The 23,168-nt window shown below is 35.8% G+C and overlaps 6 protein-coding genes across 8 annotated transcripts; 3 read left to right on the top strand and 3 right to left on the bottom strand.

The window, feature by feature from the left end:
* Positions 1-1,084: 1,084 nt before the first annotated feature.
* Positions 1,085-2,421, bottom strand: LOC111594056 (NADH-cytochrome b5 reductase-like). The gene has a single exon (XM_023307174.1). It carries the CDS (start codon positions 2,294-2,296, stop codon positions 1,379-1,381), a length of 918 nt encoding a protein of 305 aa, XP_023162942.1. The 5' UTR covers positions 2,297-2,421; the 3' UTR covers positions 1,085-1,378.
* A 137-nt stretch (positions 2,422-2,558) lies between these two features.
* LOC111594055 (transmembrane protein 185B) lies at positions 2,559-4,147 on the top strand. Its single transcript, XM_023307173.2, has 4 exons — positions 2,559-2,885; positions 2,956-3,026; positions 3,089-3,663; positions 3,727-4,147. Exons 1-4 carry the CDS (start codon positions 2,848-2,850, stop codon positions 4,120-4,122), a joined length of 1,080 nt encoding a protein of 359 aa, XP_023162941.1. The 5' UTR covers positions 2,559-2,847; the 3' UTR covers positions 4,123-4,147.
* Positions 4,148-6,614: 2,467 nt separating this feature from the next.
* On the bottom strand, positions 6,615-11,156 carry LOC111594062 (post-GPI attachment to proteins factor 2-like). 2 transcript variants are annotated; one of them, XM_023307188.2, is made up of 6 exons: positions 10,753-10,829; positions 8,567-8,642; positions 8,257-8,481; positions 7,919-8,183; positions 7,622-7,840; positions 6,615-7,413 (listed from the first exon to the last, which is right to left on the bottom strand). In XM_023307188.2, exons 3-6 carry the CDS (start codon positions 8,359-8,361, stop codon positions 7,253-7,255), a joined length of 750 nt encoding a protein of 249 aa, XP_023162956.1. In that variant the 5' UTR covers positions 8,362-8,481; positions 8,567-8,642; positions 10,753-10,829; the 3' UTR covers positions 6,615-7,252. The 2 variants fall into 2 exon arrangements, with proteins under 2 accessions (XP_023162956.1, XP_023162955.1); XM_023307187.2 differs by lacking the exon at positions 8,567-8,642 and having other exon boundaries at positions 10,753-11,156.
* Positions 11,157-11,956: 800 nt separating this feature from the next.
* On the top strand, positions 11,957-16,387 carry LOC111594077 (1-phosphatidylinositol 4,5-bisphosphate phosphodiesterase gamma-1). The gene is made up of 4 exons (XM_023307219.2): positions 11,957-13,237; positions 13,304-13,790; positions 13,967-14,823; positions 14,916-16,387. Exons 1-4 carry the CDS (start codon positions 11,957-11,959, stop codon positions 15,984-15,986), a joined length of 3,696 nt encoding a protein of 1,231 aa, XP_023162987.2. The 3' UTR covers positions 15,987-16,387.
* Positions 16,388-17,683: 1,296 nt separating this feature from the next.
* On the bottom strand, positions 17,684-20,901 carry LOC111594052 (splicing factor U2AF 50 kDa subunit). Its single transcript, XM_023307167.1, has 5 exons — positions 20,746-20,901; positions 18,998-19,561; positions 18,841-18,929; positions 18,314-18,436; positions 17,684-18,254 (listed from the first exon to the last, which is right to left on the bottom strand). Exons 1-5 carry the CDS (start codon positions 20,756-20,758, stop codon positions 17,793-17,795), a joined length of 1,251 nt encoding a protein of 416 aa, XP_023162935.1. The 5' UTR covers positions 20,759-20,901; the 3' UTR covers positions 17,684-17,792.
* A 103-nt stretch (positions 20,902-21,004) lies between these two features.
* Positions 21,005-23,047, top strand: LOC111594051. Of its 2 annotated transcripts, XM_023307165.2 has the most exons (8): positions 21,006-21,673; positions 21,734-21,842; positions 21,901-22,036; positions 22,103-22,247; positions 22,304-22,380; positions 22,444-22,559; positions 22,614-22,728; positions 22,892-23,047. In XM_023307165.2, the coding sequence occupies exons 1-8, from the start codon at positions 21,048-21,050 to the stop codon at positions 22,987-22,989; spliced, it is 1,422 nt and encodes a 473-aa protein (XP_023162933.2). In that variant the 5' UTR covers positions 21,006-21,047; the 3' UTR covers positions 22,990-23,047. The 2 variants fall into 2 exon arrangements, with proteins under 2 accessions (XP_023162934.2, XP_023162933.2); XM_023307166.2 differs by lacking the exons at positions 22,614-22,728; positions 22,892-23,047 and having other exon boundaries at positions 21,005-21,673; positions 22,448-22,553.
* The last annotated feature ends 121 nt before the right edge of the window (positions 23,048-23,168 follow it).

Here is a 23,168-nt window from a genome sequence, read left to right as displayed (position 1 = left end):
CGAGCGGCGCCTCTACCAACGCCGCCACCGTTCTTCTTACATGGACTGTTGCATATTTGAACATAAGTAGCAGCTAATATTCAGCACAATTCAATCGCAATTTCAATTCTTGGAATAGAAAAGAATACACGCATTTGAATGAATGTGTGCACATGCATAGGAAAAATGCGTGCGCGTGGCGCTGCTGACATGTGCTTTTGCAAATTGGCCAAACGTTTTGTTTAATAACTTCTGTTTTACTTAATGGATTTTAATGAAATTTTCAGCATATGATCTACATATCCTATTGGCTTAGTTGAGATGCAAACGCCTTGACATAATGGCCCTAGTTCCAACTAAACTTAAATTCTAAGAATTTGGGGGAATTTGGATCCGGTATCCAAAATCCAACAAAAATCAAAATTGCATAAAATATACATAAGACTAAATACAAAATTTGGAGTCTCTAGCTCTTAAGATGTTCGAGATATAATTTATTTACTGTATTTCAATAATGTTTTTATTCGATAACAATTAAATGCGAATAGTTATCGAATATTTGAAACAAACTTGACCTGCGCGTGCTATACACGGACCTACAAAAAAAATTTCAAGTCTCTAGCTCTTATAGATGCTGAGATCCACGCGTTCACACATACGGACAGACGGACAGACGGACAGACGGACAGACGGACAGACGGACAGACAGACAGACGGACAGGGCTCAATCGACTCGGCTTGTCGTCCTGATCAAGAATATATATACTTTATGGGGTCTGCCACGCCTCCTTCTGCCTGTTACATACATTTGCACAAAACCATTATACCCTGATTTCCCATTTTTAATGGGATCAGGGTATAAAAAGTACACATAGGTTTCGAGCTTTGAAGTCAAACTCACTCAAAGTGAACGAAATTCCGAATTTGCATTTTGCGATTCGAATGGTGACTCAATGCTACAAGCAAAGATACTTAAGTCTGAGCTTTGAAAAATTATTATATTGCTGGATGTATGGAAATGTACTTCTTAGTATGAATAGAAAATGCGTCCCCATCGACTCCATCCAAATATCGATGAACAAAGTCAGTCTAGCCGTCTGTTCGTTTGTATTCATGATAGATTAAATTCCTGCACATAGAAAAGCGACACATAATTTAAAATTTATATTCTGTGTGTACCATTAGTTCCCATCGACCTTTCCAGATTAGCTCAAGCTCTACAAGCAAAGCAAATATACATTAAAGGCCACAAATCACTCACAGACATACAGCGGGACAACTATACAGTAAAACATTTACTTCCAGTACCGACTATATGAAGATAAATTTGGAAAAATTAGAAATAAGACATAGGTCAAGTCAATGTCCACAAAATACATTTTATAAAGACAAGCATAATTTATAATAGATATATATTTTCATCTGACAAATTAAAGGCGCTAATAGCTTGATCGCGCATGACTCGCTGAAATGTTGCATATCCTGCTATGATAACAATGGAAACACTCTCTTTGCTAAATGCTGCATGGACTGCCAACTGCTTGACATCCAGGCGCAGCCTGCACGCTGTTTCATTATAACGCAATTTCTTTTTCAGATGCATACATAGCTCGTCGCAGTTGGCGGCACCACAGCTGCACAGCTGGTGCGCCAGATAGATGCAGCTTCGGTAATTCCAGTATCGAGAAAATTCGAGAATTCGATCGCGAAAATAGACATGATGTAAGTCCTGTGCACATATCGCATGAAATATGCAGCTCATATCATCTTCGTTGTCCAGCACTTGGGCGACCAGCGGTAATGTGGATGCAATCGCCACACCCTGTGCTATAATATATATGCATTTCGGACTGCTTGAATCATGCACATAGTTGCCAATGGGTCCACGAAAGTTGAGCACTTGCAACGGCTCTAAAGCTGCTAAGTAATCAGACATGGGTCCGCCCGGCAGCAACTTGACCAGAATTTTAAATTCTTTTGCAACTAAATCTGTCCAGTAAGGTGAGTATGGACGCAGTAAAGGCACAGCATGCCCAGGCAATTCTGCACGCAACATCACGTGATAACCCGGGGGAATGTCCAAAATGCAATCATTTTCATCGTTCTCCGTAGCGACGTAGACAAAGTGCATCAATCTTAATTGGGCATCACCATTGTGCACTTCGTTGCTGAGCATCTTGAATTTTGCATAATTGAGAATGACATTCCGCTTGCCAGCCAACAGTTCTTGTTGGCTAGGTTTTGGTTTATTATCCAGAATGCAATTGGTGCATCCATTGCCACAGCAATCGGTTTCGTCAACTTCGTTATTAGGCATGAGTATTAACTAGAGATGGGCGACATTTCATAGCTCAGGGGCTTTTAACAAATAGATCGGAGTCACGTAATTTGTCAATTTGCAAACTTATTTATGTCAAATTTCGAGTCAACCACAATTCAACAATAATATAACAATCGACTTAAATAAATTATATTACAAAAAACAAAAGAAAAAATTCAAGTTTTGTTAGAGACATACAATTTACAAGTTAATATCGATATCTCATAAGCATGGTTAATCGTCAAAGTTCGATACCTTTCTGATAGGCAGATGAAAACAATAAATATACCTAGTATGCCTTTTTTCTAACATTGTCGGACAGTGTGTAAATAAAACATTAAGACATCTAACAATATTTAACAAGGAATTATTCGGTACCCTCCACTCTGTGCGCCTGTAAAATTATAAACGGCAGACAGCTGCATCGCACAACGAGAACAATAATGTGCAACTAGTGGCGAAGGTCTTCATCAGGATCTGGATTTCAGAAGAGCGCAAGCAGAGTATAGGGACTATAACTGCTAGCGTTTTATTCTGTCTGAGAGAACATGAATCTTGAATCATTATTTCGTGACTTTAATCCATGGTAAGCAACGCATACAAGTTGAAGTAAACTTTATATTTAATAACTTACTAACCCCAATTGCCATTATCAGTAAATTCATAGTGCACTGCAGTCTATTTACGTTTGTAACGTTATTTGCGCTGCGCCTTGATGGATACATAGGTAAGACAACTTTGAAATCATCAAATTAAAACTTTATCTGAAATATGCATGTCTAAATGCAGATTGGCCATATTGGGCTATATTTACGCCGCTGTGGATTTGGAAATGCACTGCTATACTAGGCGCTATAGTGGGCGCCATTGTTTGGTGTCGCTATCCGCACTATCGCCTTGAAGGCGACTCTTACACGCAGTTCAAGGCGATGCTTATCTCACTCTCTCTGCATCTTATATTGCTCATGTTCGAGCTGCTAGCATGCGACAAGCTGACATCAGAGCGCCATTTGTGGGTGCTTGTCTTTATACCACTCATCTTTGGCTCTGTGGTCAGCGTTGGGGCCTGCGTGTGGGCCGTTAAGCACGATCGTTCTTTTGAACTAGAGTTATTTATGGCTGTCAATGCATTGCAGTTTGTATCGCTTCCGCTTAAGCTGGACAAGTTTGTCTATTGGAACTGGGATGTGGTGTTTGTGCCTATGTGGATTGTCATTTGCCTTAGCTTGGTCAGCGTACTCTATAACATCATATTTTGTGGCATAATGATGCGCACACCGGAAGTATCGCTGCAACAGAAGAAGGCGGCACTAAATGCAGCTGTTGGTAACATTTGTACTGTACTACCATTGCTCTGCTTTCAGGTAAAGCGTATTGTGATTAATTTCCATGTACTATGTTCTCAAGACAAATCTATTTTTGCACAGGTGGTTATTTGCGACAAGCTGGATGGAGAGATTAAGTTTCCGTATATTGTGGTGTTCGCCCCTTTGTTGGTCTCTATAGTCGCACTAATTGTTCTAAGTTTTACCGCCAAAGGCGGGAACATGTGGTGGTTTGGCATACGCAAATCATTTAGCCAGTTTTTGCTTTCGGCCATGCCATTTCTACAGGAATACGGAAATATTAGCTATCATGCGGACACGCAAAGTAATGCGGGTCAATCGGTTCCGCTGGATGCATCCTCATCATCCACCAGCAATATGGCTGTCACTGATCCGTTACACGAGTTTAGCAAGCATGACAAGAAAAGCAAGAAAGCCGCCAAAAATGATATAATGAAGCCAGTGGTCCCATTCATCAGCATTGATTTGCCTGATTAGATAGAGAAAGAAACATAGACATAACGAGACATATATATATATATGTATATATATATATATATATATATATATATATATATATATATTATATATAAACATAAACATATAATGTAACGCTGCACAACAATAACTAAAAACAATAATAAGCATTGCTTGCAATGTTATCTCACAGAACACACATATATATATGTATACACATATGACCACCTATTGTTAGGTGCTTAGCTTAGGCACTCACATATATGCATATATATTTACATATGCAATCTTTTGCCGTAGCTAATTCGTACTGAACTTAATTTGTAAGCTTCTACAGACCCACACGTTCACCAGCGCATACTAAAATGGTATTGCTCTTCAATATACACGCATACATATAATATCTGTACATATATATGGTCTATATTATATAAGCAGTTTTATTTTAGCCAAAATTTACAAAACAAAAACCAATATTTGAACATATTTTTATATTATATTATTTTATGTTATTTTTATATATTATATATTTTTCTATCTGTTCGAACAAATTTTATCTCAACTGGAGTGAATTACGAATTCATTTCTAAATTTTTTGAGAAAAACTACATTTTATTAGTACTTTAATTATTTTTACCTTGTATGTGTGCAAGTATTATATTTGTGTATGGATATTTTAGTGTTTTTAAGGGTTCATACATATTTAAAAAGAAATTGTAAATAATTAATAGAAAATTAAAAATTTCTTAAGTGCTTCCAATTTATGTCTTTATATATGGGTAACACAAGGGAAATAAATGAACGGGTTTATTCTTAATTAGTATAAGATATCCGAGTAGATCTAGTCGTCTAATCGAATTATTTTTTAACGAAAACCAGGAAAGCTGTTGTTATATCCGTAACGAACATATCCGTATCAGATCACTCAATTTGATATAAATTTGTATTGTAATCTTTATTCAAATTAGGATTCTACAAAGTTTTACATTTTTGTTTTTGTTGACTTATGTTGTCTTAACTTACGTTGTGTTGCCTAAAAATGTATGCAAAGGTAAAAAGTTGCACTCTAAAAAGTATTAAGTACATATCGTTTGTTTCGTAAAAATCATATATGTCATGAAACATATATAAATAGCCGTTGGAACAGATGAGAGGCACTCCATGAGAATATTGACAAAGTACCACGAAAATGGAAAACATATCAATGCGTGGCGAGTCTTAAATAAGTGTATAGAAAAAAATGTATGTGGGCTTCAACTTGTTTCTTTTTGTTTTGTATTGCATAATAACAATTGTTTTCTTAATTTTAGCAAATAGTAAATACATAATCGAGTTTTAAGTTTTTCATTTTTAGAACTACATGCAATTTTGACTGAAAATTCAGAATTATAGTTATTACGTAATTTTTAATTAGTTTTCATTTAATTTGAACTTGATTCAATATATTAATCCTAAATATTTGAAGACAAAAAAACGGACGTACTTTATATATATATATATATATATATATATATATATATATATATATATAATCTTAATTGTTAATAATTTGGTTAGCTATAATGTTTATTGTGTGTAATTCAAATACGAAAACAATATCAAGCATTAACAAAAGCAAGTGGAAAATACTTAAGCCATTTCTGTTTCTTTTAATTGTTTAAACTACAATATGTTATATATTGTTTTTGTTGGTATTTAAATTAGTAAGTACAATTGTTCATTTACTACATTTGTTAAGTGGATTACATGATTTATCTCCAACAGCAGCAGCAGCAGAAGATAAATGTGTCTAAAACCTTATTTAGTTTATTTGTTCACTATAAATTTTTATGTATATTTTATTTTATTTGAATTTATAATGATGTTCGTTGCCTGTCCCAGCTTAAATGGCTATTGTCTGCATTTTTGTGGTTTTATAATAATTATGTTTATAACTGTTAACAATGGAGAGTTGCAGAGCGCTACATAAACCATAGGCTCTACCAATCATTTTTTTTTTTTGTTTTTTGATATTTGCAATGTAATTTTGTTTATGTATAAACGATATGTACTGCTAGTGTTAAACATGCCTATGTGTTGATGTATATATGTTTGTCATGAGCAGCAATGGCTGAACATGATGTAGAGAGAGACATGCAGAGACTGAGAGGGAGAGAAAGAGATTAAAATACTTAAAAGTTAACTAGCGTTTAGGCTGTTTTGAGTCCATACATTTGGTATGTTATACACAGTTATGTAAAATAATGGTGAAATGAACAGGGATTTATATATATTTGTATCGAATAGAGAGAAAACTGACATTAATATTAGCATAATTGAAGACTATTAAGGTAATATAAGTTTATCTATATAAGAGCAAATCGCCTTCAATAATCAACATTCGTTCAAGGAAGGACTCTATTCAGCATATAAGTACCACCAAATTCGGTATATTGTTACAAGTAAGAACGTGATTGAAAATTTAGAACGTAATTAAATATTATATAATTCGTATACCATATTAGAGCTGAAATATTCAAACAAATATAATATGCAGTCGGCTTATATATATGAAAATCATAAAAAACTTAAGCTTAAACTTAAAACGTATATTCAGGTTGGAATTGATACAAATAATGTACCTTAGCTGCATACCTATATACAATGCTATGCGTTTAAAGTAATTTTTCACAATTTTTGGTTTTCTCTTTGCTTTTAAAAAGATGAGCAGCTCGCAGGTTGTACACATGGTATATATGTATGGTATTTAATTGTGGAATTCGATAAAATGTTTCAAGATAACTTAGAGACTAAAATTTTATGTTATTTACTTGTGAACATTTTTGTTTTGAAATTTTGTACGCATAGTTAACATAATCATTAAATCGGATATATACCTTTGTCGAATTGGAACAGGTGAGAATAATACAAAATGTATTCAAGCGTTATTTTCGTTTCATTTTGGTTATGGAAGCGCTAGTTGTAAATTATTTAGAGTATAATGGTACAATTGTACGTTTCGTTAAAGTTGCATTCCACATTCTACATATGTATACGACTATGTTTTGTGATTCTCTATTTGTATGTGTGTATGTGTCTATGTGTACAATTTATAATTTACAAAAAAAGAAATATGTGTAAATCAACTAGGACTTTACATATGATGGGGGAATTAGTTAATTTTCGGCTTTGCGCCCAAATACTGCGTCAAATTTTCACGCGGCCCCTGCACAATCAGCATGAACTGCGATGGAAAGTCCCATATGATGGTGAAATGGAACAGCATATTGGCAATAGCAATCAAATATTCAAAGAATGCAAACCAACTGAAAGCTGAAAAAGAGGAGAGGAGTAGTTATTATGTTAATTGATAAGAGACGATTTAAAGCTGGGCAAGGGGCCCGTGATCTATTGCAATTTCACTCAAAATACTTTATTCAAATCGGAATTATTAAATAAGCTATTAAAGTAAATTAAGTAAGAAGTCTGCAATAGGTCACACTCGGCCAACACTTTTCAATTAGCTTTCTCGTTAGCTTACCCAGATCGTGGCAGTAGAAACGGTGCTTAGCAAAAAATACCAGGAGACCAATGGTGCTCAATATGGAGGCAACAAAGAGTATTTTCTTCCATTTGATGGATTGAAGCTGCCGTGCATTGAGCGTTTTACGTGCATTCAATATGCCATTCAGCTTTATGGTAGCCAACATATAGCACAGCGAGCATACCATAAACGTAATAAAGATTCTCTCATGAACAGCTGAAGAATTCAATAATATATATATATATAGGTTAGCAACGAGAAGTTGTCAATGAAGTTAACGTTCGATTTGCTTACGATAGTTCTCGCGATTCGATATATAGGTCACTCCACCTAATGCCGCAATCTCAATGCAGTTTAACACCAAAATTAATGTGATTAGCCAACTGGTCTTTAGTACCAGCGATGGCGCTAGCCGAGCCAACTGGGCGCGATAATAGTTCTTATAGACAAAGGCAATGGGTATACGTGGTCCGATGTGCAGCGCAATACTGAAACGCCAGAAATAACGCTGCGGGCTAACCCCAGTAATTGCACTTATCGAGGGTATTATGTTATAAACCTGAAAGCCACAATTTTTAAAGAGATTATTTGAAATATATGTACATATGTATATATATTAGGTATGCCCATACCCGGCAATGTGTCTCATGTACATCGTCGTACTGGAAGACGTAGGCGGTCACAAAACATGTGAAGAGCGTAACCAAGGGCAACAGGGCCGTAACTACACAGATCATATGGAAGCTGGCTAAATAGTGTATGGCTATCGGCTGCTCATCGGGTTGCAGATTCTGTTCCTTGCAGCTAGGCGTCAATTCTTGTTGCTGCTGCTGCAGCTGCTGCTTTGCTGTGCCATACTGCCAAACGCAAGTAGATTAGTTATTGGAAGAGATAAGATAGAATTAAGGATTCGAAATATGAAAGAAAGAAGAAAACACTCACGATTTGGCGCTTACCGCGCTAAAACTCTGCAAACGATTTCATGATGAGTTTGTGGTTAGGTGCACAACAAAAAGCTCTACAAAAATAATAAGAGAAAAATAAATAAATAAATAAATACACATACACATACGCACATATATAATTATATATAAATATATATATATTTATATATATAAATATACATATTTATATATAATGAAAATCATATTTACACAATTGATATACAAATATTATTAATATTTTAATCTTAAGTTCACATTTAAATGATATGCAAAAATATCACTAAATGCTCGAATAAGTAAATATTTCGCGAATTGCTAGCAAATATTTAGAGAAGTTTATTTTACTTTGCAAATTTTCGAATTGTTAAATCCAATTTTCAAATATAAATGTTCTCTTAATTAAAGATCGTTTTTTGACAAATCGCATTTTTAATATAGTGCATTCATAATTGTATTGTAAAATTGTTGTAATTCGTTAAACAATAAAATACTTTTGGAGAATGTAGTGCAATACGTGTATGTGTATAATCATTGTCTAAATATAGCTAAATGAAAACTATAGTAGATACTGAATAAATTAGAATGTATATACATATATATGTATTGTAAGCATCGTAGGGCAAATAATTAACAAAATGTTCTCTAAGTTGTTGTTTTGTTTCATATTAAAATACATTCAAAATCTTTTCGATAAAACTTTATATAAATAATAACAAAAACCATAAAAAGTCAATGGGAATATGTCTAACGTTGAAGGCAAAATATAACCGACTCCAAAGTATATTCTTTATCATCCTGACGAAAGAATTTAAACTTTTATTAAAGTGACAAATCTTCAAAGAACCTACAAATTTAGCATGGATATTACTGTTAAAATCCACTACAGATGCCTATGCCTACTGGAGGCGTGGCAAGTAGGATCTGACTATAAAGTGTTTTGAATACATTTTGATCTAGAAACTTGAAATTTGAAATATATACTCGTGAGTGCAATCAGTATCTAGTTCTACAACTTTAGAAGATAAGCTTTAGCGAATGCCACGCCTCCATTTACTATGTTTTTAATTTTGGATAGTCAACACGATTGTGTTTCTAATTTTAAGTCTCTAATACGTCAACTAATAGCGTTTCAGACATACTCGCTGTAGAATTTCCCGATTCAACACTCTCCTAGCGTACGTAACGGCAAAATTTTAACAGTTTTTGGGAAGCAGGAACCCGCCAATTCCAAAATCATATAACCACATATTTAAAATCTCTAGCTTCAATAGCGACGAAATGGCTTGTGTTCATACAGACGGACACTGCACAAAACCAGTAAGCTCATTTTACAATGTAAATATAAAATGCTAGCAATAATAAGAATGTTAAGTTATTAATATTGCATTAGGAATTGAAAGCGCGAGTACACACACACGCGCGTGCATACAGATAATCATCGCGAAATGGGCACAAAACACACACACATCTCACATACAAGAACATTTTACCACACAGATGTAGGCGAAAAGATGATGCAGGTGTAGGCCAAAGACCAAAACTTAAATATGAAAACGGTTACAAGCGATGAGTAAATAAAATGCATAATGTCCACTGCCTCAAAAAGTCTAAATATGCATGAAACGAATTGAAAGCACGAAGAGGTAAGACAATATACGCAACACGCACGTGAAACTGGCGGAAGCAGGTCAAACTGGGCATGGCCTAAGCGGGCAGCATGCGCAGCAACGCTTAAGGTTATGGTTGGTGGAAGAGGAAAGAATGGGGCTGGAGTGTTGGTACGTTTGACACGTTTGCCAAGCATTATGCCAGCGGAAAATTACAAAGATACAAAAAAAAATATATGGAAAGGAAGAGTACAAACAAAAAACATAAAACGGGACTAGCAATAGCAATTGCTCAGCTCATGACGTCTGCAGTTGTTTAAGTGTGGCGTGTGGACGTAAGCGGCAAATAGCATTCTGCGAGGTAAGGTCAATAAGCGTGCGCTGTCATTGAGTTATATAATGGCAACGACTGAAATTGGCATTCGAAAGAAAAACTAAAGCTTGTAACTGGCGACATGTAACAACAAAATAGAAAGAAAAGCTTTAAACATAGGCGCGCGTTTGCGAATGCAGCACACACACGCACTGAGACACACACACATGCCCACACATACACACGAGGGCATTGTAAACTTACTGCTGGAGCAGCGGAGTCGCAACGTTCGCCGCTATTGCTATTTGCACTGGATGCGGCTTCTGAAGCTGACACCACATTCGATGTTGTCGCAACGCTATCTGCTGCCGTCACTGGCGATGCTCCTGCTGACGGTGGCGTAGCTGAATTTGTTTTCTGCATATTGGAAGGCAGCGTTGATGCTCTTTAGCATAATTTGTACGCCACGCTGCCGCCAACCACTGTATTGACCCGCGTGCGCTTATCCTGTTTGGTTTTCAATAAAAATGTTATTAATTTTCACTTTTTCATTTGTTTAAGACCGTAACGTAGTTATCGTTTCAGCTCCTATTATACTTAGAAGGTACTATTAATGAATTAACATTGATAAAGCGTCACGTACTCGGACGACTAAGCAATACTGGGTCTTTTAACAGTGCTGTCTGTAATATGTTGATTTAACAGTTCTGTTAGCTAACTGCGTCACTGTATCTCATAGCCAGTGTTATCAGTTATCGATTTTTGGGCTGGATATTTCACCGTGAAATGATAGAGAGGGTCCAAATATCATATGATATGATATATAATAATATATATATTTTGAATTTATAGTTTTATTTATCGTAAGAAATAAATTTACATACAAACTCATTACTTCAACCCTTTCATTTAACATTTAATCCATACAAACTACTTTTGTGTAAATTTTCAATTATATGTCTGTAACTTGCAATTATTCAAAATAAGCTATATTCTAAGTATATCTCAGTGTTCATTTTATTAGTATTTAAATATTTATACTTTTGTCAATAAAATAAGTTGCAAGTACAATTTTTAAAAAAGACTGTTAGGTTTATATAATGTTAACGTAAGGTGCACCTGCGTATTGTATATACTGATGAAGATGACATCGATGACATTGTTATCGATACTTTAGCAGTGCAAGCAATAAATGTTTTAAGGAATCCAACATTCAACAAGTGCAATTGTATTCAGTAACAAAATAAAATTCCATTAACTAAATACCTAGTGAACCGAATCAATGAAATATCGATGAATCATAGCACTAAACGTTCAATGATCTTCAAGTCCTAAAGAGCCAACGCAAACATATGTACTTAACATACATAATTACAGCATATTGCAAAATAGATTTCGATTCATGCATGTTTTCTTCCTTTTTATAAAATAAAATACACAAAAAAAAAAAGAAAAAGAACGCAAAACAATGAGTTGCTTTAGTGCAATGAATAGCCCTCTGTTAGGGGAAATGGAGCAGACAATTTGCATGCTAGAACGCGGAACAATTGTAACGAAACTCTATGGAAAACAACGACGCCCCGATCGACGACACCTCATGCTTATCAGAGAGACTCGTCAGCTGTTATGGTCCACTGTCGCAGTACAGACACGCACCGAATACGAGGGCACGATCCAGTTGCGAGAGATACGCGAGATACGCGTTGGCAAGAACTCCAAGGAGTTCCGGCTACATGCAGACGACTGTCAGCGCTTCGAAAGCAGCAAATGCTTTGTGATTATGTACGGAAATAGTTTCAAGCTGAAAAGCTTCTCGGTTGTGGCACTCTCAGAGATTGAAGCCGACAACTGGGTGCGAGGATTACGTTATATGGTTAAGGATACTGTTAATTCACCGTACCCGCTGCAAATCGATCGTTGGCTGCGACGCGAATATTATTCTTTCGAGAATGTCAATTCGCACCTGGCCAAATCCGACCACAGCGCCCAGGTGACTATAAAGGATTTCAAATCATTCTTAAGTAGCGTTAGCTGTAAGATGAGCACTAGCAAATTCATGGAATTCTTCACAGACGATATAAGACGCAAGCACGATCTGAAATTCGATGATTTCTCGCGTCTATATCAAAAACTCTTACTGCCCGTCACATTTGTCACCATCTTTGGTGGCACAGAGTTCGCTTACTCCGAGGACAAGAAAACTGTACGGCCCGTGGAGTTTAAACGATTTCTTGAAGCTGAACAACATGATTTAAATGCTTGTGAATTGAATAGCATATCTGGCTTTATGCGCGATTTCGTCCAGGATGTAGAACGCGATGTGCAAGAGCCATATTTGACCATCTCCGAGTTTGTCGACTATCTTTTCTCCAAACAGAATGATCTGTGGGACACCAGATACGATACGGTCTTTATGGATATGAATCAGCCGCTCTCCTCCTACTGGATAGCCTCGTCCCACAATACATATCTGACAGGCGATCAGTTCTCGAGTGAATCTTCATGCGAGGCGTATGCACGTGCCTTACGAATGGGCTGTCGCTGCATTGAGCTGGACTGCTGGAATGGTCCTGATAATTTGCCATATATATTCCATGGTCATACAATGACCTCAAAAATAAAGTTCATGGATGTCATTAAAACTATTAAGGACCACGCCTTCGCTACGTCCGAGTACCCAGTAATTCTATCTATCGAACAGAACTGCTCCTTAGAGCAACAACGAAATATGGCACATGCCTTGATTGAGGTGAGACTATCAAATATCAGATATATTGACTAGTATATTTGTTATCTGTTAATATGTCGATTTTAGGTTTTTGGAGATATGCTGCTCACACAGCCCTGCGATCGAAATGAGCTCCATTTGCCATCGCCAAATCAACTGCGTCGAAAAATAATTTTAAAACACAAAAAGTTGCCCCAATTCGACGAAAATGTTGGCTCAATTAATTTACCTGCAGTTGGTGTTAATAACGGGACGATGGCCTCATTCAGTCATCGATCTTCGCTGGGCGGTGCCACTGACGATAATGAGAATTTGCAAAAAATCTTAAAGAAGGGATTGCTATACTTTAAGGATCCAGTCGATAAGTCATGGAATCTCTTTCAGTTTGTCCTCACCCAACAGGAGCTCATCTACACATCAGAAATCAACGATTGTCGCAACGGCAATTCTGAAGACGACGATTTTGGACTTTCGTCCTGTTCCCTAAATAGCAATATGCAGCAAAAGCAAAAAGATACATCGGCCAATGATGAATTACATTTTGGTGAAAATTGGTTTCACGGCAAGTTGGAAGGTAATGATATAATGAAATAATACAATGAAAATACATTTTAGCGTCGGTTTAGAAGTATTTGGGTTGGTATTTTTAGTACTTTTCCAACCATGGTTACGAATTCATTCTTAAATACAGTTTACAAAGTTCTATGTTATCACATTTTTAATATATACCCCTCGTTTCGTTTCGTTAAGGTGGAAGACAAGAAGCTGACCAATTGTTGGATACGTATAAGCATCTAGGGGATGGAACGTTTTTGGTGCGCGAGTCAGCCACTTTTGTGGGGGATTATAGTTTGTCATTCTGGCGTCGCAATCGGCCCAATCATTGTCGCATTAAGCTGAAGCACGAGAATGGCTCGATAAAGTATTATCTGGTGGAGAATTTCGTATTTGATTCGCTGTACTCGTTAATTGTGTATTATCGCAAAAATATGCTCCGCAGTTCAGAGTTTTCGATCATTCTCAAGGAGCCAGTGCCTCAGCCAAAGAAGCACGAGAGCCAGGACTGGTTTCATCCAAATACAACAAAGGAGCAGGCTGAGCAGGGATTAATTAAGCTGGACGTTGGTTCGTTTCTGGTGCGGCCATCGGTTCAGAGCATCAATACGTTTGTCATATCGTTTACGATAAATCGGAAAATTAAACACTGTCGAATCATTCAGGAGGGTCGCCTGTATGCGATTGATACGATGCAATTCGAATCTTTAGTATCACTAATTCATTATTATATGAGAAATCCGCTATATCGCAATGTGAAGCTCGTCCATCCCGTTTCCCTGGAACTGCTGCGACAGACTCTATTAGAGAATGCCCAGTCGCACGGCGAGCATAGAAATAACGATAGCTCTGGCGCATCCAACTATATGGGCTCCAATCTGGAAGAATATGTCACATGCAAGGCTCTCTATAGCTATAAGGCCGACAAGCCCGATGAACTTTCATTTCCAAAGCACGCGATAATAACCAATGTTCAAAGAAACAACTCTATGTGGTGGAAAGGTGATTACGGTGGCATGATCCAGCAACATCTGCCCGCTAACTATGTCAAAGTGAGTTGTTATGTGCTAAGAACTATATATAGAGGGCAGTGTATCTCCTTGTCAGGCAAATAAATAATCACATATCCCTTTTGTTTGTAAAGGTCATTGATTCCGCCACTGAAGATTACAACTCAGTAAATGAAGAGGGCAACGATGGACGCACCGATTCAATTGAGATCTACGGTGCAGTGGCGTCTCTCTTCGAATCGAACGAGCCAGGCATTATAATAAAGCTACAAATCCAAACGCCTACGATGCAAAATCCATTTGTAATTGGATTCGATAATCAGGAAACAGCGTATGAATGGATCAAAGCCATACAGGACGCGGCACTGATCGCTAGTCAATTGGCCACTGAACGGCGTAAAAAGGAGCGCACAGCACGCGTAGCCAAGGAGATGTCCGATTTAATTATCTATTTCCGTAGTGTACCGTTTCGAGATCATTCGTGGATATTCCAAGAGATGTCCAGCTTTCCAGAAACAAAAGCCGAAAAGCAGTTTATCCAACAAAATATGCCGCTTTTTCTATCGTATCATCGCAACCAAATTAGTCGCATTTATCCAAAGGGTCAACGCTTGGACTCATCCAACTTTAACCCTATGCCATTTTGGAACATTGGCTCACAAATGATTGCATTGAATTATCAAACCGGCGATAAAGCCATGCAACTCAATCAGGCTAAATTTCGAAATAATGGCCAATGCGGCTACATACTAAAGCCAGCATTTATGATGTCTGAAAACTTCAATCCCAACAATCCTTTGTCGGATGTCCTTACCGAAACGCATGTCAGCATACGCATCATTGCAGCTCGTCATCTATTCCGTGGTGGCAAATCGAATAATCCACAAATTGTGGTGGAAATCGTTGGCGCTACGTTTGACAGTGGAGTCAAATATCGCAGCAAAGTTAATGAGAACGGCTTCAATCCTATTTGGAATGAATCCTTCAAATTCACAGTGCACAATCCTCAGTTTGCGTTGCTGCGCTTCGAGGTGCAAGACGAGGATATGTTTGCCGAGACACATTTCATAGCCCAGGCCTGTTATCCTTTGATCTGCGTGCGCCAAGGCTATCGCAGCGTGATCCTGCGCAACAAGTTCAGCGAGGAGCTGGAGCTGTCTTCCCTTTTAGTCAATATAGAAATTTCAAATCGGACATCTACTTAGTGCAATAAAATAGTCCACATGCAAGTATACCTATGAACAATGAGCATTGTGAAGATTACAATGCACTTCGAAACATATCACAGGAAACAAATACATATCTATCTTATACTTAACAAATCGCATACATATCTAACGCAGCTATTTGTTAAAACTTAACAATGCTTCATTCTGCACGTGGAAGACTATTTACATGATCGCATTTGCATTCCTTTACAAACCATGCATGCCATGAAAATTTCGTAATACCAGTGTTTTCCTTAAATGCCTGATTTCATGACTTTATGAAGCAAAGCTAACAACAACTACCCTATACCCCAAACTTAAGGCCAATATATGATAAAAAAATCTGTTTGTTCAATCTTTTGTAGGGCCCTTTTATATCGATAGATTACGAATATCTTAACCGATAGCATTGATCGTTTGATTATAGAAAATGTATGAGGTTTAAATTCCTATTTTGAAAACTACAGTCATTTTCTTACCCACATATTGAAAATTTCATAGCAAGAAATTGAGGGACTTTTTAAATTTAGAAGTGGAACGTGTCCATTTCGTTCTTAAATTTTGATTGATCATTCACATCGGTTATATTAGTAAATAAAAAGTAATAAAAAGTAAATTTAGTGTATATATTACGGATATATGCCTACCTTTTTATAGACCAAACCCTTGCACTATCATTGGATTGTTACTAAAACTGCTGTTTCCTTGTGTAAACTAGATTCTATATATTTTTTAATGAAGATTTATATAACAGAGGAAACTCAATAGAAGAGTTCAAAAAGTTTACAAAACGAAGTCTATGTAATGTCAAGAAGTTCATATACTTTTTTGATAATTTCTGTTTTAGTATTCTTTATAGTTTATTTTAAAATTGCTTCATGAACAATTTTACCTGCAAAAGCGTTTATACTTTTTTCAAATCATAAATTTTTATCATAGATCTTTCTTAATGATAAAGAATAATTGATTTAAAAATATTACTATATCAACTTGCATTTAGTTTTACTTATCAGTATTATGTTTGTTATTTGACTTATAATTAAGAAATCAACCTCGTGTTATTGGAACAGAATTTCAAATAGGAAGTGCGTATAAACGGAATGAATTCAAAGTCGTTCCATGAAATGGTTATGTGTGTGTATGTGCATGTGTGTATGAATAGATATGACGGCTATGCTTACTGTTACACAATCTCATAGCCGAATTTGTATTTACACCATATGATAATCGTGAAAGCACAAATATATATGAATTAAATGTAATGTTTATATCACAAAAGTTGCAGCGGTTGACTATGAAATCGTCAATGTCATAGTACAAACGTAGCAGCAGTGTCGAGGAAATTCCATATTTGATATCTTAGATTCACCGCATTTTTAATGTACTGCACTTCACTAAATGAGTTATGATTTGTTTTCTTTTAACTGTTTTAAGTTATTTGCGTAAAAATATTATATATTGAAATATGAATTAGAAATTGTATGTAAATGTTGTTATACATTTTTTATCCACATGTAAACATATTTATGTATTGTACGGTTTTTTGTCTATTCGTCAATGCCAAATAAAGATTTTACGGCGTAAGTGTTGCTTAATTTTTGTTGAATTTTCAATCAATGTAAAACTCGTTTGAATATCTATCGGAAATTAACACTATTTTTAATGTGATAGAAAAATAACGGTATATTGGATAAAATTCATGAATTGGTATTTTATTATGTTATCTTTTTTTGTTTTTTGTTTGTTTGCTTTCTTCTTTTATTGGACAAATTGGTGAATGTGTGAAATACGTAGAAACTTGATCTAAAATTCGCGTCTATGATATTTGTCAGGATCAAAGTATGATGTAACAACAACACGATCGCTGAACTTACGGCCAGTCAACGCTTGTTGAGCTTTTTGACAATCGAGTACCGAGTTAAATTCGACAAATACTTTGCCGCACCCAGGAACTTCCACGCCCTCAATCGGACGCGGTATCTCAACGCTGCGAACGACTCCATATTTCGTGCACTCCTCCTTAATATCTTCTAATATGTCCTCATATTCCTCTTCATCGCGCAGCTCATCAGGAGTGACCATATTCAACAAGCAAAGCACCTCAGTGGGTGGACCAGATGTTACTACCGTCGATAAGCCTGGTACTTGTAACATCACCGACTGGCTTGTATTAGCAGCATTCTGAGCATTTTTGGCACCAACACTGGCACGTTGAACGATCAGTTTCTTATCTCCTAGCTGCATGCCATTTAATCCAGCAATTGACTTGAATGAATATTTATCATTTAGTTAATGAATTTATTAAACCAAATTGTCAAACTTACCTGATCAGTAATGCTTAGATCAACGTATTCACAAAAGGCATAACCTTTACTCAAGCCAGTGGCTGCGTCTTTAACGAGGTTAAACGCTCTTAGCTTACCAAATGATAGCAATAATTCTTTCACCTGAAATACAGTAAAACGCAAATTTTAGAACCATAGCAAAATAACATTTTATAATATCTAGCTAAATAAACTGATTATACGACTCTGCCTGTATAAATTCAGATAAAAAAAAGGGATCTGACTAAACAGAACTAGGCCGTATGCCAGAGTTCAAGTTCAGATTACCAATTTTCAGGATTCTACGTATGTGCAGGAGAGCCTCAAGGAATGGATATGTATCTATATGTGGGAAAAAGGAAAGAAATGTTCTCTATTCTATCTTAATTGATCCCGTCGATCAAGGGCCGAAATATATCCAGATGGTTTTGGACTAACTCCTTAATTTTATTATTATTATTCTTATTTTTACTATTTTACAGATTTTTTTAATACTTTCTGGTCAATATGTACAACTCGTTGCTTACCTGTTCATCATTTAAATAATTGGGCAGACCACCTATAAATATTTTGTGTGGTGAATCGGGTACCACTGTTGAGATAACTCCACTTGAGACTATTATATAAAGGAAATTAGTCGTATTATTGAGAATTTGTCAACTTATTTTGTTCTATATAACTTACCAACAGCGGGCTTTACTGCCGGCGTATCCGTGATGCCCGGCATTGGTTGATAATCGTGTGGGCGCCTTATTTTGAGGTCTTGTCCTTTCAAATTGATGCCATCAAACGCCATAGCCTGGGTGGTCTCATCTATAGATCTAAACTCAAGAAAAGCGAAGTTTTTGTCCAAATTAATTTGACATGCCAGCACTGGACTGCCGGCGGCTTGTGCTAAGCCAACTAAATGCATTTGTTGATTAAAAAACTCCATCATTTCCTCCTCAGTGACTCCGAACGGAATGTTGCCCACATACAAGCGACGTGCCTGGCGAGTTATAGTTGACCCCACTACGGGCACAGCTGTTTGCGGCGTATCTGGGACTACGCTAGCCGGGATTTGACCCGACGCCTGCATCGCTTTGTACTGCATTGGTGTTATGTGCTCGAAGCCAGGTGGCGGCACATCCCAATACAATGACGGCTTGCGACGCGAGTTCCGATGATGGCGACGGTCCCTAGAGCGGTCACGATGCCGGTCACGAGATCGAGAACGGTGGCGGCGCCTGTCGCGATCACGGTCACGATCTGTTAAAGTAAAGTAAGATTTATTTGTTATATTATAAACATTTGTATGCATGCATAAGTCTGAGAAAATGGCTTCCAGTTAATAGTGTTAATGGACTTCATATAGTTTCAATATCAGGTATTGCCCGGCTTTTCAGGCACTGATTTATTTTTCGATATAGATTTAGTCTTTTCTTCAATATAAAAATGCGCTACAAGAATCATTACGTTGCATTTTTCATAATTAATAAGATATGTTATCAATGAATTGTAAAATATATATTTCAAATAAACATATTAATTGAAACTTTTCTTTTCAATTTTAGAATTGTGAGATGACTAGTATTTGCTAACACATATAAATAAATTTGTCTAAAGTTCATAATAGATTTACAAAGCCCACATTTAAATTGAAGTTCTAAGATTCCGGCTTATACATCATGCAACAACTATAGCGATATATTTATAAATATCAGGATTCATTGTGAACATATTTATTGGTGTACATTTAACTCTTGAAGGTACTGTACACGTTCACTCAAATGTGCATATAGGCATTCGTATCACCGGCTTTAATCCATATTACTATAGTTTTACAATTCATATATATCGCAAGCACAAGCTATATTAAATAGTGTGTTGTATACTGATGAAGTTTTACATACATATATACGTTCATGTGCGCATCCTCTCCTCAGGCACATACACTCTCACTACCTAAAATACGTATATATTTATTCATGTATAGTGAAAAGTGTCCCATTGTAATATACAACGCGGATATTTTGGTGGGAAAAAAGTATGCAATATGTCACATTAATCACGTAGCCACACATATAAATTGTTGAGTGCTGCTAGTGAGGTAATCAAAGAACAAGGATAACAAAAACGAAAATTAAAATTAATGGCATACATGGATGTGCACGTATGTATGTATATAGCGCTCAATATGTCGGCCGGTGAGCATGCAAAATAAACGATAAATGAGAAAATAATTTGATCACTTTTAAATAAATCTCTCTAACGCTGTAGCAAGTGTGCAATCTAAATTGGCAAGCATTAATACAGTCGCCTATTCTATTTATGTAAACTTATTTACGTATATGGATGCATGTGTAAATTAGCCGAAGCTTGAACTTAAGCACATTGGAACATATGTATATATCATTCTGCCATGGGCAGCACGAAAGAAAATTGCAACTTACCATCATATCCCATTATAATATTTGCACAAAAATCTTTTTACACGAAAAAAATTTTAACTATAAAACAAAAGCCGATGAAATATGTATCCCTTTAAAATGCGAATGTGTATGTCAATAAATATCTGCGAAACGATATAAAACAGAACACGTGAAAAATGAAAAATATGAAATGCTGAATTGAAACAAAAACACACAGAGATGCATAGACATCTAACATCTAGAAATGTATCGATATGGCTAGATGGTAAAATGCTATCGAAATATATTATAATATATCGAGTTATTCATTTTGTTTTGTAAACATGAGCATAAAGATATTCTTACCCACTGAATACTTTTATCAAAAACGTGCCTGCAATTTGTACGGCCAGCTACACATTAGCGAAGACAATGTCGTCGTCTACTATGTCGTTGATGCTGAAAGCAAAAAATTCGACTTTGGCACCCATAAAATGCGTTTCTTGGGATCAATCCTGTGCAGTGATTCTTACGCTGATAGCAATTATTGTCGTTCAAATGATATGAGCTTATGCTTCACTTACACAAACGAATCGCCAAACATTGCGCTTATGTTCACTGGAATCACACCCGACAACCTCAACCAAATCAAGCTGATTCTCTATGAAAAGCAAACGTTAAGCAGTCTTGTGGTCAAAGAGCAAAACACTCTCAGTCATTGGACAAGGGAGAATCATGTTAATGATGAATGCGATTTCTATATGTTGGCCCAGTTGGTGCAACCTAACCCAGATCCATTACACAAAGCAAAAGACTTATGGTTCTATAGCAATCAATCCATATATATGCTAGCAAATATTCCAATGCAACTATTTCAATATATTGTTGCAAACACATTCGTAAATAGCATCATAACACATACAGTAATCTATAAGCATTATAAGGAATGGCAAACTATAGACGCAACGTGGTAAGTCATCTAAATAACATTTGTTTTACCTCCACTTATAACTTATTTGCTTGCATTCAGCTCTAGATTGACAAATATCATGATAGACCGTGCATTGGGTATTATATTGATGTTGATATTGTTCACGTTTGTCTCGCATCCTGGTGATTTCCTTATTCAAATCTCTCATGTGAGTATACAAAATTTAATTTAATGTTCTATGTTCTTAGATCATATCTTACTTACAGATTATCATACAGCAGCTATATAGCCTATTAAAAGTTTTGGAAGGTAGTCCCATTGGCCTAAAACTCAACATACATCTTAATAATTTTTTTCTCGATTGCTTTAAATATCACATTGAACTGTGGTCAACCTTTTTGGGTAAATCTCTAAGTTTACAATGAGGTTTTTAAAATGAAATATGAAATTTAATTAATTGTCTTTCAGATTTGATTGAACCCATTGTACGTCAAGTTTTTCTTGCCATTGGAGCTTTTGGGTGTTTGGGATTTACGTATCAAATCGCGCTGCTTGCTGATCTGATTTCAATTGTTGGCTTACATGCTCATTGTTTTTATGTTTATACAAAAGTGTAAGAGTTACAATTATTATTTAAAATGCGACGCTTAGCAACATCTCTTCCTACAGTTTAAATAATGTGGAAGTTAAGGGACTTACCGTATTATGGCAAGTGGTACGAGGCAATCGCTATAATATCTTAAGAAGTAAGACAGCTTACAATATGCTGATGTACATATTAAAATAAGTGTCTCGCTCATTTCGTTTAGATAGAATTGAAGCACACAACTATATGAATCGCCAGCTATATCTGGCAACCATATTCTTTTCTGCAATACTCTTCCTTTTTCCAACTACTCTTGTCTACTATGTTGTATTTGCAACCGTAAGTCAATTATTAAATCATATATATAGCTTTAAAAACAATAACGTCTTACAGTTAAAAGCTCTGACCTGTGCTACTTTGGCAATCCTAGAGGGGTTTCGTCGCAAGCTTTTAACTTTGCCAATCGAGGTTTTTCTTAAGTATATGAAAAGAGGATTTTATGACATAGGTAAACTCAAATTATATATATATATTTTGTTTATCTATTTATACACATTTATTTCTTTACACACATAATATATATATATATATATATATATATATATATATATATATATATATATATATATATATATATATATATATATGTATGTATGTATATATTTATATAGATTGCCTACGAGTGCTGGACATTCCACAACAAAAACAGTTATATTTTACTTATCGAAATTCAAAAATAGTTATTTTTGTATATCAACTCCAAATTTAAATTAAACTGTTAAGTATCGATGCAAGTTTGAATTCCTTAAAACTTGACATGGCCGTGTACAAGCTTCTATTGTTTTAAAAATAAATATACTTTGTTTGAAACGTTTTATATGATTTTAGTATCAAACTAATTTTGTATAATAGCATCCATACGTCTCCCATCGCTAGCATATATCGATA

The sequence above is a fragment of the Drosophila hydei genome, unplaced genomic scaffold (genome assembly GCF_003285905.1).
Source record: "Drosophila hydei strain 15085-1641.00,03,60 unplaced genomic scaffold, DhydRS2 tig00000383-arrow-arrow-pilon, whole genome shotgun sequence".
Taxonomy (NCBI): Eukaryota; Metazoa; Arthropoda; class Insecta; order Diptera; family Drosophilidae; genus Drosophila; species Drosophila hydei.
Note: the sequence above shows the minus strand (reverse complement) of the source record. Positions and strands in the feature narration are given on the sequence as shown.

Bases quoted from the DNA above. Each gene is read 5' to 3' on its own strand.
- LOC111594055 (XM_023307173.2), top strand. From the start codon at position 2,848: ATGAATCTTGAATCATTATTTCGTGACTTTAATCCATG. The intron at 3,027-3,088 runs GTAAGACAACTT...GTCTAAATGCAG, and splicing joins GCGCCTTGATGGATACATAG to ATTGGCCATATTGGGCTATA. The intron at 3,664-3,726 runs GTAAAGCGTATT...ATTTTTGCACAG, and splicing joins TACCATTGCTCTGCTTTCAG to GTGGTTATTTGCGACAAGCT.
- LOC111594051 (XM_023307165.2), top strand. From the start codon at position 21,048: ATGAGCATAAAGATATTCTTACCCACTGAATACTTTTATCAAAAACGT. The intron at 22,037-22,102 runs GTAAATCTCTAA...ATTGTCTTTCAG, and splicing joins ACTGTGGTCAACCTTTTTGG to ATTTGATTGAACCCATTGTA. The intron at 22,729-22,891 runs GTAAACTCAAAT...ATATTTATATAG, and splicing joins AAGAGGATTTTATGACATAG to ATTGCCTACGAGTGCTGGAC.
- LOC111594062 (XM_023307187.2), bottom strand. From the start codon at position 10,911: ATGCAGAAAACAAATTCAGCTACGCCACCGTCAGCAGGAGCATCGCCA. The intron at 8,482-10,752 runs GTAAGTTTACAA...TGCGTTTGGCAG, and splicing joins GCGACTCCGCTGCTCCAGCA to TATGGCACAGCAAAGCAGCA. The intron at 8,184-8,256 runs GTATGGGCATAC...TGTGGCTTTCAG, and splicing joins TACATGAGACACATTGCCGG to GTTTATAACATAATACCCTC.
- LOC111594077 (XM_023307219.2), top strand. From the start codon at position 11,957: ATGAGTTGCTTTAGTGCAATGAATAGCCCTCTGTTAGGGGAAATGGAG. The intron at 13,238-13,303 runs GTGAGACTATCA...TGTCGATTTTAG, and splicing joins TGGCACATGCCTTGATTGAG to GTTTTTGGAGATATGCTGCT. The intron at 13,791-13,966 runs GTAATGATATAA...CGTTTCGTTAAG, and splicing joins GTTTCACGGCAAGTTGGAAG to GTGGAAGACAAGAAGCTGAC.
- LOC111594056 (XM_023307174.1), bottom strand. From the start codon at position 2,296: ATGCCTAATAACGAAGTTGACGAAACCGATTGCTGTGGCAATGGATGC.
- LOC111594052 (XM_023307167.1), bottom strand. The intron at 18,930-18,997 runs GTAAGTTATATA...TTTATATAATAG, and splicing joins GGCAGTAAAGCCCGCTGTTG to TCTCAAGTGGAGTTATCTCA. The intron at 18,437-18,840 runs GTAAGCAACGAG...ACTGTATTTCAG, and splicing joins ATTATTTAAATGATGAACAG to GTGAAAGAATTATTGCTATC.